Source organism: Arvicola amphibius, chromosome 6, assembly GCF_903992535.2.
Source record: "Arvicola amphibius chromosome 6, mArvAmp1.2, whole genome shotgun sequence".
Taxonomy (NCBI): Eukaryota; Metazoa; Chordata; class Mammalia; order Rodentia; family Cricetidae; genus Arvicola; species Arvicola amphibius.
In genome coordinates, this window is record NC_052052.2 from 6,957,572 (window position 1) to 6,971,264 (window position 13,693).

Below are 13,693 nucleotides of genomic sequence, written 5' to 3' on the forward strand. Positions count from 1 at the left end.
TGTTTGAAGTGACAGCGACTGTTAATTGGAGTGTGTTGGTGGGAGCAGTTTGTGACTCAGCTGCAGTTGCATGTTGCATTCCCTCAGACACAAGTTCACATGCTTGTCTGGGTGTTAACTCACTGTCTGCAGCTGATAAGGGGCCACGGGCATCAAATGTAACTTGTTCTTTTAATTTCAGAAAATGTTTGAAATGTAGGTTTATCAGGAAAACAGTTTAAGTTTTTCATTTTAAATACCAAGTCTGTTTTCATTGACATCTGTGAGAGCTGCTACAGGAAAATGACTATAAATCACACATACATGTAGGCTGTGTTAGCAGTGCCCGTCTTCATTGTGTGGTAAACAGAGTCACAGATGAACTCAGACTGCTGTGGATCGCCGGGTCTCCCAGGACTCGCTGCACTCAGCACGCTTGTGCTTCATCACACAGTGCAGGTTTCTCTTGTCTAGCCAGAGGGCGCCATGACTGGGTGAGGCACACCCAGACTCTGGTTGCTGCCTCCAGAACAATTGTACCCTGCTTTAGCTTCCCAAGGCTGCCTTTGTCCAGGATCCACTGAGGTGCCCTGCAAACCGGAGGCCTGCCCTTTCCTCTAGACTGCCCCTTAGCCTCCTTCCTCCCTTTCTTTTAAAATTTTTGTCAGGCTGTATTATAAATTATAGTAGATCAGGGTTGTTAGACTCTGTCCTGAAATCTTGGCTCTATAACGTTATTTCCACTCCTTGCTTTCATTCTCTCTTAGGTCAGCTATGTGGAGTCCCCAATGCCAGGGTGATTTATTCCTGGATTTCCCAAAATTAATCATGCACTCCTCTGAGTAGTGCATAGCATATTATTGTAAGCTCAGTTCCTGGGCCTTTTAGTTTCTACACTTTGTTTGCTTGAGGTTGAAGGAGAAACGTTTCTGTCATGATTCTGGTATTTCCTTCCGTCTTTATCATCTTCCATATGTGATGTGTGGTTTTTGCCTCTGTCCCTTTTTTTTATTTTTATTTTTTATTTTTTTAGAATTCCCTGACTTCTTTCTCCGTCTTAAACTTCTTGTGATTTTTGTATGTAACAGATGAGTGTGGTAGTTGAACACCCAGTTTGGTTTGTGATCTGTTTGAGGTTAACCTCAGCTTTACTCAGTATCCTTGAACCTAACCACTGTGATGTTTGGCCTTTGTGTGGGAATAGTCACTGCAAACAGCAGCAGTGTTCCACACTGCCCCCTGCTGGTGTGGTGAAGGCTGCGGGTGCAGGTAGCAATCTAAGCTGGAAGACAGCCCAGGGGAGCTTACTCCTTGCAGGAAATTTGTTTTCATTGTTCTATTCTTTGTCATTCATTTGAAAATTTGATAGCAAAAACATTTTTGTTTTCTTCCACCTTGGTATTTTCTGTAAGTTCTGGCCTATTGTCAATGCTGAGAGGTCTAAGTAGCTGTCCTGGAGGTGAGAGATAGTATCCATAGTCACTTAGAATGTCTCTCCTGAGGTGATGGATTATAATATTGTCTGGCCACTTGTTTCTGCCCAAATGTTGCTACTCGGCTACTCGGTTTGGCTTATGAACCTGCGGTTGACTCTAGCTGTTCTATAGTCAGCAGCGATTCCCAGTCCTTCTGATTTATAAGGTGCCCTCCCTAGAAAGGCCAGGTCCCATTGACAGGCTAGAACATGTTTATAAGAGATCACTGGTTGGGCTGGGAGCAGATAAAGCATTGGTGAGCTCCAGTCTGGCTGCATGGGTGTTTGTGCTTCACCGTGGATGCCGGGCTCCTAACAGGCTTTCTGCTGCAGAGTGTCAAGCTTCTCTATAGGAGTGGTCGCTAAGAGGTAAGCATTGTCAATGTTTTTTCTCTTCTCCAAAGTTTGGGAGCCTCTGGTGGAGCAAGTAACTGGGATTCATACAGTGATCATTTCACCATTGAAACCTGCAAGGAGACAGACATGCTGAACTACCTCATCGAGTGTTTTGACCGAGTTGGAATAGAGGAGAAAAAAGCACCAAAGGTACTGTGAAGTGGATTGACCAGAAAGAAAGCAAACTGGTTATCTTGTGTATGTGCTTGTCGCTGCTCCAGGAGAAGCTGGTCATTGATTAGTCAGGAGTGATGGAGCAGCTGGTAGGCACCAGGCAGTATACTGGCAGCTTAGGATCTGTCTGTAACATATTGCTGTGGAGAGAGGTGATGCCAGAGCTCAGACATGAGCCCGAGCGCCTTGGCTCTGGAGACCTCTCCTTCGTCTGCCCTGTGTCATGCATGGTCAGGAAGCTCACAGGAGGAAAGGTGCGGTTGGCTCACAGACATCTAAATCCATAGTCAGCTGAGCTCTTGTTTCTGGGATGTGATGAACGTCATGGTGGACAAGTGTGGTACAGCCATGTTGCTGTTATCATGGTGGCCAGGAAGCAAAGAAAAACAGGAAGAGCCCCAGGATGAGCTGTGTCACTCAGTCACATGCTGACCTATGTCCCTTTATGAGGACTTACCTAACAGTTCTGCTGTTTCGTCAGTCAGCACATTGCTGAAGCTAGAGCCACAGCCATGGTGATCTCCTCGCCCCTCCAATTCTCGTCAGCAGGCTACCAAGCCTGTAACATGCGAGCCTTCAGGGGACATGCTTATCTTGAAACCAAAGTACCAATTGCCTGATATAATTCTGAAAACATCCAAAGCAATGCTGTGGATTGCAGGACCTGTAATCAGTCCATGAGCTTAGATTTTCACAGTTGCCCAGCCATGTATGAGTAAGAGCTGCCTCTCAGAGAGGAGCTGTAATTGTCAGAATTATTAAATAACAAGCTGTAGGATCACGCTAAACCAAGGAAGCATTACCCTCCCCCAGCCCCTTATTTTGAGATGGAGTCTCACTTTGTAGCCCTGGCAGGCCTCAAACTCACAGAGATCCACATGCCTCTGGCACCTGGGATCAACAGCATGTGCCACCACACCCGGCCCATCTCATTCTCTACCGTTTCATTGTTTAACTTTGCCTATGTTAGTTTTAAATTTGTGGGGCCTCTTCAGGGATTGTTGTCCTTAGTCCTAGCAAAAGCAAAGAAATGCTAGGTAGAAGTGGTGGTGCACACTTTTCAGTTCTGTACTCTGGGAGCTTGGGACAGGAGGATTGCTGTGAGTTTGAAACCAAATCGGGCTACTGTATGAAAGACCCTGTATCAAAGTATGATATAACACCCCCGAAAAGGCAATAGCTTGGGTGTGCCCCCTCATTCTGCTCCATGTTCCCTTACTACCTCAGTACAGGTGGCACAGGCCAGTGGCACACTTCCTGTGGTTTGTCCATTCTGAGTCTAGGGAGAGGGAAGCGGGGCATTTTCTAGTCATTGCTCTCCTCCAGCCCTTGTCAGGTGTGTCATCCTGACTCTGACTTTCCTCTCCAGATGTGCAGCGAGCCAGCAGTCAGCCAGCTTCTGAGCAACATCCGCTCGCAGTGCATCTCCCACACCGCGCTAGTGCTACAAGGTTCCCTCACACAGCCCAGGTATGACCGACTGGCACGTTGCGTGTTTCTGGTGTTTGGAGGGAGGGCCATCTCTCACTGGATTCCGTCTTCCAGCTGTTTTGTGCTAGGCTAGATAACTCTGTGACCTGTACAGGGAATGGGTTTGATTTAGTCTTCAAAGCTCAGGCTGGAGAGATAGTTCAGTGGTTAAGAGCACTGGCTGCTCTTGCTGGATGAAGTCTTGGTTTCGATTCCCAGCATATACTTGGTGGGTAATAGTATCTGTAACCCCAGTTCCAGGAAATCTGATGCCCTCTTCTGGCCTCTGAGGACACTGTATACATGTGGTGTAATACATAGACATATATACAGGACAAACACTCACACATAAGATAAAAATAGATCCATCTAAGGCCTGAGTCTTTCCTCCGTGAATACCGTGGAAATGAAATAATGTTTTCATCTTCTAAATAGTATAGAGCATATTTTTGAAAAGAAGTTAGTTACCTTTTAAGAGTTCTTTGTAGCTTTTGAAATATTAGAGCCAAAGCAGAACATTAATAATTTAATTTAAAACCTAGCGTTTGAAGTTAGTGTGTGTTTGTGACAGAAGGATCATGTCCCATGTGTCTCCACATTGGTTTCTGTTACTGGGTGTTAGAGAATAGTCGGGGGGGCGGCCACATACCTATATTCCTAGCAAGAGGCAGAGGCAAGAGGATCGCCACCAATTCAAGGCCAGTCTGGCCTATGCAGTAAATTCTAGGCCAGCCTGGATTTAATGGTGAAACCCTTCATAAAAACAAGATAAAATAAAATACAGTAGTAGGGAAATGATTTGGAAATTGGCCAAAGTTCTGTGATTTGCCTGTTTCAGAAAATTCTGTATCGCTTTCAACATTAGTAAAAGATTGCATTTTTAAAATTTTTTTATTTTACGTGTATGGGTGTTTTATCTGCTTGTAAATCTGTGTATCATGTGCATGCCCAGTGGCCACAGAGGCTAGAAGAAGCCATTGGCTCCCTCTGGATCTGGAGTTAGAGACAGTTGTTAGCCTCCATGTGGGCACTGGGAATGAAACCCAGGTCCTTTGGAAGAGCAGCCAGTGTTGTTTTGTACTGGCATCAGTCCCTCTAGTCCTGCATTTGCTGTTTTTTATGCAAAAATAGCTAAAGGAAAATTGGAAAAAACTGCATTTTTCCTTTCTGTCTATTCCCTGTACTATAACTATGCTTTGTATTCTTTTCAGATGAAGGAAAATTAAGCTGTATGATGCCACATGTCTTTAATCCCAGAATTTGGGAGGTCTAGGTTGAGCATTGCTTGAAGTCTACTGGACTCCATAGTGATTTCTTGTCTTTAAAAAGCAAGTAACATTCTGGGCAGTGGTGTCTCACGCCTTTAACCCCAGCACTCAGGAGACAGAGGCAGGCGGATCTCTGTGAGTTCGAGGCCAGCCTGGTCTATAGAGTTCCAGGACAGCTAGAACAGTGAAGCCTTGTCTCGAAAACTAACCAAAATAAACAACAACAAAAAAAAATTAACAAAAAAAAAGTGCTTGATTACTAATCTTCTTTTCCTCAATGTGGATGAGGCATAGACAAATAAATGAACAATAATTCTTTTTCATTGTTTAAAGGAGTTTTAGGTTCACTGTGTGTACGGGCATTTTGCTTGTGTGAGTGTGTGTGTGTGCGTGTGCTGTGTGCTCGTGGTGCTCTTGGAGGTCAGAAGAAGGCATTGGATCTCCTGGAACTGGAGTTAAAAACAGTTGTGAGCCACCACATGGGTGCTGGAAACCAAACATACTTTCTATAAGAGCTCTTAACTACTGAGCCATCTCTCTCATTCCCATAATTCACTTTAGGTGCGTTTATTATTTATTTTTCATTGCCAAGGATCCGACCTGGGGCTTCGCACATGCTAGTAAAGTGTCTTGTCACTGAAGTCCCAGCCCTGACTCTTGACTTTGATAGGACTCCACAGAGAAAGCGTTGCTTGTGTAATTTCTTCTGGTGTCTCATTTAAAATTCCAGACATCACCAGTGTTGGAAAAGGTCATGCTTTGAATATCTGGTAGGTTGTATGTTTGCGTGACTGGGTAGGCTGTGTGGCCATGGTGTTTCCACGTGCTTCCATCACAGCCTTTGCTTCTCCTGGGTCTGCAGGTCCTTGCAGCAGCCGTCCTTCCTCGTGCCGTACATGCTGTGCAGGAACCTCCCATATGGCTTTATTCAGGAGCTGGTGAGGACCACTCATCAGGATGAAGAGGTGTTCAAGCAGGTACAGCGGCCAGTGGATACTCCACCTCTTAGCTATGTGCATCTGCGCTGAGTCATGGAGTAGGGGAGGGACTCATGCAGCTCCACCGCCCCCACTCTGCAGTTAGTGGTGGCTGGGAGATGGGATGGAAAGATACTTTCTCCAGTGATACAGCCACTGATAAAGGTGCCTGTTCTCCTATGAACAGCTGATCCCCCGTGCTTCTTCAGGTAGCCCTAAGTAAACTTATTGGGCCAGAAGAAGAAGGTGTGTGTGTGGGGGGTACGGGGATATGAAAGGGGGGGTACTGGGATATGAAAACAGTGAAAGGACAAATGGGAAGGAGACATGGGAGTGCAATGCGGTCAATACAATAAAAATACATTATGTTTTTGTATTAAAATTCCATAAAGAGCCATTTATAACTAATACATGCTAAAAAGGAAACAAATAAAAACATCAAATGTGGGAAATGCCGCTGCCTAGATTTCACTGTGTATGTTATCAGTTGACATGATTCCCTTGACTTTGTTTTATAGCTAGTATATTCATAAGCCTTGATTTTAAGACCTTTGAATTTTTAAATATTGGTAAAAGCACAATCCAGGTCACATCAGGTGTGGTGGTGAATGCCTTTAATCCCAGCACTCACCAGTCAGAACCTATTACATCTCCATGAATTAGAAACCAGCCTGGTCTACATAGTAAGTTCCGGGCCAGCCAGGGCTACATAGTGAGACTTCATCTGAATGGGGGGAAGAACCATTCAGAAGCAGAGTTGTGTTTCAGGGTGTGCCCTCTCTGATGTTGTCAACTGTGGGCTGCAGAAACAGTAAAGCTGCAGCATCACGAGCTCTCTCCTTAGGGAGATAAGTGAACTCCAGCGCACAAAAAAATTGTCTCAGGAGGTGTAAATGAAGCAGCCTTTAAGTGTGGTCAGTATTAATGAATACTTTTTTCCATAAAAGCATTTGAAGAAACCAGAGTAGTTTTAAAAATCAGGCCCAAAATCACCTGAAATGGGCATGTTATGCTTATGTTATTGATAAACTTGAGTTTTATGTGGAAAGAAGCCCTGCAGAAACAGCTGCTGACTTTGTCGGGCCGCGTCTTCCCTTTTTGCCTAACAATTTGGCAGATGTGATTTGCTAAGTCCTCTCCAGGCCTCCACTTTCCTTTTAATATTGGGTGGTGCTTTCTACGAATGTAAGCCTGAGGACGCACAGCTGAGGCAGACTGCAAGGCACTCACCCGGAAAGTAACAGAGTGCTTTGCAGTGTTGCAGGTACAAAAATAACGTGGCACCAGGCTTTAGCTGCCTTCGTGGGCAAACGCGCTTGAAACGCGCTTGCTGTGTAGGCCAGATGCCCTGGAGTTGGTCCCTGAACACACAGTAGAGGGGTAGTACTGACTCCCGAAAGTTGCCCTGAGACCTCCACATTTAGTGTCACACACCCACTTATACACGCATTACACAACACAGTAAGTTAAATTGAAACAATAACAATCCTTGATGTAGTTTGGGAAACATTTTATTCTTATTCTTCTCTTACCTGCTTATTATCTAATAAGCTCTTACCTGCACAAGGGGATACTCTACTAAAAAAAAGTAAAATTAAAGTATTTCTTAAAGCGTATCTAAAGATTTTTCAGAAGGACAGTTAATGGCATTTATCTGTGGGATTTTAGAACTTGTTTTGCCTTTTCCTCTTGGAGGCAGTTTTGGCATCTCCTGCTCCCGTGCTGACTGTTACTCCCCGTTTCGTTGAGCTAGCTTATGAAGGCACATTACTTCTACCCTGATATCTCAGTTATGGAAACCACGGTGATCTCTCCCAGAGCTGTTTTGATAGAGCAAAATGCTCCGCAGGCACGTGTGATCTAGGGCACTGTTTTTGGTCCCGTGTCTTCTCTTCTGCTGAAAGTTCTCTGTGTTGGGATGAGCTCTGTGTCCTAAGGGGCAGGTCCAGGTTTTCTAGTGGCTTCACATAAGCTCCTTTTCCAGCTCATGGTGCAGATTGCCAGCTGCTGTGCTCATTCATTCTTCCCTCGATGTTGTTAGTCTTGGGTTTTAGCCCACTCCTATTGTGTGGCTCAGTGACAGGGCGCTGTGACGTTCGAGGGGGGCAGTGCTGAGCAGGGCTTGCACTCTGTTACCATATCGTGCCAGCCTTGTATGTTTCTGTGCCCTTCCGTGTCCAGATCAGGTGACTATACTAATTACACTGTGTGTGCAGGTAAGGCATTCTTATTCATCATTTATTTTTCAGTTTGAACATTCATCAATTGTCTCCTTGTTCTCGGTTAAGCTGAATGTAACAAACAGAACGAAACTGGTTTTGAAGTGTATGTGGATTTGAGGAGAAGGTGGAACACTTAGGTACTTTTCCTACAGATCATAGGTGTGTGTTAATCAGTAACTCGGGGAGGAGGGAGGGTGCTGAGATGTCCGCAGTGAGGCAGGGACCCCTCACAGTTACCTGTGCTGGCTGTTGAATGTCAGTGTCCCGCTGGAGTGTTCTGGAGTGTTCGTGCTCATCAACATCCTTTTCTGGAAAACTCAGCTCCTTCACTCTGTGGTGAGTTTGAGTGATGTCAGCACTCCAGAATTTCTGCAGTCCTTTATGTGGAAAGGTTTCTCCTGGGGGAGGCGCAGGAGCGCCAGCCCCGAGGCCCCAGTACCTTGTCCGGCATGCTTTGTTTGCCTTCAGCCTAATGTTTGTGCCTTTCTTTCTTACAGATCTTTATCCCTGTTTTACAAGGCCTGGCTCTGGCTGCCAAGGAGTGCTCTCTCGACAGTGACTACTTCAAATATCCCCTCATGGTAAAAGATACTTTCTCTTAGATCTCTGTTCAGTCTTCTTTTCAAATGTTTTAGTTTTTGAGACAGTCTCATGTCTTCAGGGCTGAAGATGTTGATTCTGGTTCCACCGCCCCCACCTTTCACGTGCTGCAGTGACCTTGTAGACTAATCCCACATTCACGAGTAAAGCCTGAGAGCCTGGTGGGGCCGGAAGGAATGCAGTTGTGTGCTGAGCTACCTGAGTGCTTTGTAGCCGTCCGCACTCCACCCCTGCCAGTCCCAGATGGCAGTGAGTGTGCTCTAATGCCAGTATGCTTTGCCAGCCTGGATTGCTAGCACAAAGCGTCACTGTTGGGGACAACTTGCTAATTTTCAGAACAGCAAACAAACCATACTTGGGATTTCAAAGAGAAACCCTTAAGAGTCTGGCTCATCTTAAAATGTTTGCTGTGCAAGTCTAAACCCATGTAAGGATGAGGGAGAGTACCACTTCTCCTCTCTCTTGCACATACATTCTATATCCACACACACACACACACAGTAAAAATAGATGGAAAAACAGCATCAGCAGATTGGGGCTGGAGAGGTGGCTCAGCAGTTATGAGTGTTTGCTGCTCTTCTATGTAACCTGGGCTTGGTTTGCAAAACTGCCTGTAACTCCAGGCCCATGAACTTTGCCCTCTTCTGGCCTACAGTACCTGCACTCAGGAGGCATATGCACATGTGCACATAAATGAAAATAAATCTTTTTTTAAAAATCCCCAATGAATGAAACCATTTTAATATCTTCCTGTGTAGCCCAGGCTAGCCCTATACTCATGAACCTCCTTCTGCTTTTTAAGTGCTTGGCTTACAGTTGTGTGTGCTTGTGCCCAGCTAGGGGAAAATCTTGTTTACTGAGCCAGAGCTAGCTCAGCAGGCTAAAATATTTGCCACATGATCCTCTGACTTGAGTTTGCTTCCTGTGGCTGCACATAAAAGGCCAGATATGGGGGCTTGTAACTGTAGTCCCAGTACGTCTCGGGGAAGGTCAGAGGTGGACACAGGACAATTGGCCAGAAGCTCATGGGCCGACTAGCTTGGAATACCAAAGTGCAGTGACAGAAATCAGAGATTCTGCCCCAAAACAAGGTGGAAGACAATAACCAACTCTGAAAGTTTTATTCTGACTTCCCAACATGCGCTATGGCATGTGTGTGCTTACTTGCTTACACACATATGCGCACATACTCACACTAAGTGAACATGCTAACCTATGAATAGAGCCTAGGGAGATGACTTAGTAGTCAGAGTGCTTGCCTGAAAAGCAGGAAGCCTGAACCCACATCAATCTGGGTGTGTCGAGTGCCCTGCTTGTCATTCTAGCCTTAGAAGGTGGCGCTGGAGGATCCCTGGATCAGGCCAGCTAGAGAAACTAGCCATTGTTGCTGAGCTGGGAGTTTGATGGAGAGACTGCCTCAGTGAGAATAAGGTGGAAGATTCTCAACATCACTCCCGTCCCTCCACCCACGTGAGCACACACGTGCATCCTTGCGAACACCCATCCCTACCTCTCCCCCACAGAAACAGATTACCAGGGGTAAGGTCAAAGGGCACTGTTCTACCTGTGAAGTAATACAGTTTATCTCTGTGTACCAGGCACAGTGAATCTGTGAAGCCGTGCGTTTCATCTGTAGTATTTTCTTCAAAACAGAGATGTGCCTGATGCCCCAAGGTGCTCAAAACAAGCAGAAATTATGGGCAGAGTCTTTAGCTAGATTTCCACTGGGGGCGCAGCTGTCGTAAACCATTGCTGTGCTTGTGAGAGCCATGGTGGCACTGCCTTTAATGCCAGCACTCGGGAGGCTGAGGCAGGCAGATCTCAGAGTTCCAAGACAGCCTGGTCTACATAGTTCCAGAACAACCAGAGCTCTGTAGAGAGACCCTGTCTCAAAAAATTTAAAAAACAAGAGACTCTTTTGTTTAGAATTTGCTTCTTTGGAGTTTTGGGAGACATGCCTTCAGGTATTTCTTTTTGTTACAGAATTGTAATGGAAAACCCGCCAAGCCATGAAACTCAGTTACTCTATGTGTATTTACAACTTTGTATAAATTGATCATAGAGAAATTGATACTTTGTTCCTTGTACTCATTCTATTGATTTGATTCTGTTATGCTATTGATGCCTTGGTATCTGGTAATGGTACCAGATCACAGAGCTCGGGAAACAAGCTCTCTTCCCTTAGAGCCATGCTTCTCATCCTCTCCAACGTGGAGACCCTTTAACCCAGTGGTCCTCAGCCCTCCTGACGCTGAGACCCTTTAACACAGTGGTCCTCAGCCTCCAACATTGAGACCCTTTAACACAGTGGTCCTCAACCTTCCTGACACCACAACACTTTAACACAGTTCCTTATGTTGTGCTGACCCCCAACTGTGACACTATTTTTGTTACTACTTTATAACTGTAATTTTGCTACTGTTATGAATTATACTATAAATATCTGTGTTTTCCAATGGTCTTAGGTGAAAAGGGCTCATGGCGCACAGGTTGAGAACTGCTGCTTTGGGCTGTTAATAAGTCATGGTAAAAGCTGTATCATAGCAAAATATCTTGAGAGTTGTATACTGTGATAAATGCTCACAAAGGTGACAGAAGGGTGACTTAGAACTGTTGCAGCATCAGCAGGGTGAAAGTCCTCAAGGAATGAGAGTGTGAGGCTTGGCCACGTCTGGTAGCTCACATAAGCCCAGCCATTGAAAATCTGAGGCCAGAAAGCTAATTGTGAATTAAAGGCTGGATCAGCTGCTCAGTGAATTCTAGGCCAGCCTAGGCTACAGAGTGAGCCAGGTCTGTCAAAGCAGGAGGATCAGGAGCTCAAGTTTATCCCTGAGTGGAGGAAAGCAGGTAAATAAAGAAGTTAGATCCAGGTGTACTGTAGTTTTGCACTCAAGAGGCTGGGTTGGGAGAACCAGCGTGAAATTCATGGTGGGTTCCAGGCAAACCTGGGCTGCATAGTAAGATCCTGTCTCAAAAAACGATAATCAACAACAACAAAAACCACCAAGAAAGTAGATAAATAAAAATGCGGATCTTGTTTCTGAGACTTTGTGTTGCAGTCATATTCCTCGGGTTCCTATAAACTGTGTGGCAAGGACAGAGGGGACGTGGGAGTTTGTCACTGTTTCAGCTGAGGTTTTCAGTCGGTGCTGCCTGTGCCCTCATGGTCGTGTAAACGCTTCTTTGGAACTGTTGACTTCTCGGCCCTGGTCTGGAGTAGTTTAGTGTTCCAATGAAGAGCATGTAGTGACATATCAACAAAATGTCCTCATGAACGACAGAAGCATCCTTTGTGGTAGACAGTGGTTTAATTGGGACCTGCTGTTGATGCCAGTACAATAATGAGGGTGCATCTAAAGGGCAGAGAGGGAAGTGAGGCGGAGATTGGAAATGGGCAGGAAGAGGAAGGCTGCTGCAGCTAGCGCAGAAATTGCTAGATTATTGCTTTGTTCTATGCTGTGATTGCTGGAGTTGTCTTTTATGCTGATGCTACTGGGCATGTGGCATATGTCCGCAGAACCAGCACTTAGGAGGTTAGGGGAACATAGCAAAGTCTCATCTGAATGAAGCACACGCACACACAATAACAACAGCAACAATAAATGGTTGCCTCCAGAGTTTGTCTTCCCTTGTGGATGGTGTGCTGCCTGGTGGTGACATTGTCTTAGGCTTTCCCTATTGTGTTAGTGAGGTATCCTACGCTGTACAGCGAGAACTTGCACGCCTCAGCAGTCCTCTGTTTCAGTGACGTCACTGCATCTGTTCATGGCTCGATGGCTGGTAAGCAGCTTCTGTCTAAGTCACGGAGAGACTAATTTCATATTCGTTGTGGCTTGATGAACTTCCTCTAAACTGTGGTCTTGACTGGTACAGAATGAAGGCAGCACTGAAGAAGAGTCACCGCACCTGCTCATGCCGGCGGCCATGTCATCCTTTAAGTGTTCTGCATCTGGTAGCTTCTTGGGTCTAGGGTAAAGCCCTGGCAGGATTAGCACACACAGCCCATGCAACAAATCTCGTGTTACGAAATGACACGAAGCAAAAACTCAGTCTTTAAGACTATGTTCACACCCTTTGGAAAGGACACCAGAGTGTCCAAGTGATTCCAGCTGTTCTCTGTGTGCTCCGTTCCCTAAATACTTTTTATTTAAATATTCTTTCATGCAGTATATTTTTTATCATGTTTTCCCCCTTCCCACAAAGGCTTTTGTTTTGTTTGAGACAGGGTCTTACTATGTAGCACTGGGTATCCTGGGACTCCATAGACCAGGCTGGCCTCTAACAGGTCTCACAGAGATCCTCCTGCCTCTGCCTCCTGAGTGCTGGGACTAAAGGCGTGCGCCACTGCCACCCATTTTTGTGTGTGTTCTTTTTGTTTTGTCTTGCCATTCATGTGTGTTCCTTACTAAGTGAGGAAAGCAGTGAAGCTGATGCCCTCATAATGAGCATCATCAAGCATTTGCAGTGGAAAATGTCCCTTGCTGTCACACACGACCGCAGTGTGAAACAGAACATACCCAGTGATTCTGTTCTGTCTTATTTCTAGGCACTAGGTGAACTCTGTGAAACCAAGTTTGGGAAGACACACCCTGTGTGCAGTTTGGTAAGTGTTGCGTGGTGAAACCATGAGCTGACTCTGTCACCACGCAGAGGACAAGTAGTGTCAGCTACAGACTTCTCGTGAAGGACATTTGAATAGAGGCAGGCGGGGTGGCGGTATGCCCTCGTGTTGTAAATCACTGTTCTACGTGGTGTCTTCTGTGCCGACATATTTCCTTTGCTTTTCTGGGGGATAAGTGCTCTACAGCAAGAATAGCAGGTGTTGTGGGAAATGAGCAGATCCTCTGAGGAACATCACAACAGGTCTTGCAAGCTTCACTTAGGAGTGTCCTGAGCTTTGGTAGGCAGGTAGTGGCTTGGGGGAGTCATAGTTCTCAGTGGTCTGCCCGCTGCTGCGGGAACCTTGCTGCAGTGGTGGCACCCGCTCGTGCTCAGGCCAATGTCTTTGCTCAGGTGCAGTGTGCTACACAAAAATCGCACGAGAACAGAAGCAGTGCTGGGGAAAAGGGATTGGGGAGAGCAGAGGAGAAAAAAAGGACAGTGGGAAGAAATGTCAAACTACACACACGACAT

At 45.8% G+C, this 13,693-nt stretch overlaps 1 protein-coding gene across 2 annotated transcripts in view; it reads left to right on the forward strand.

Annotated features, from left to right (window-relative positions):
• Nucleotides 1–13,693, forward strand: part of Ube4b (ubiquitination factor E4B) — a 114,201-nt gene that overhangs the window by 58,174 nt on the left and 42,334 nt on the right. For both annotated transcript variants that reach the window (XM_038332464.1, XM_038332463.1), the window contains 5 exons: nucleotides 1,858–1,999; nucleotides 3,393–3,493; nucleotides 5,624–5,738; nucleotides 8,458–8,541; nucleotides 13,107–13,163. In XM_038332464.1, coding sequence (XP_038188392.1) covers nucleotides 1,858–1,999; nucleotides 3,393–3,493; nucleotides 5,624–5,738; nucleotides 8,458–8,541; nucleotides 13,107–13,163 — 499 coding nt within the window. The remainder of the gene's footprint in view (nucleotides 1–1,857; nucleotides 2,000–3,392; nucleotides 3,494–5,623; nucleotides 5,739–8,457; nucleotides 8,542–13,106; nucleotides 13,164–13,693) is intronic.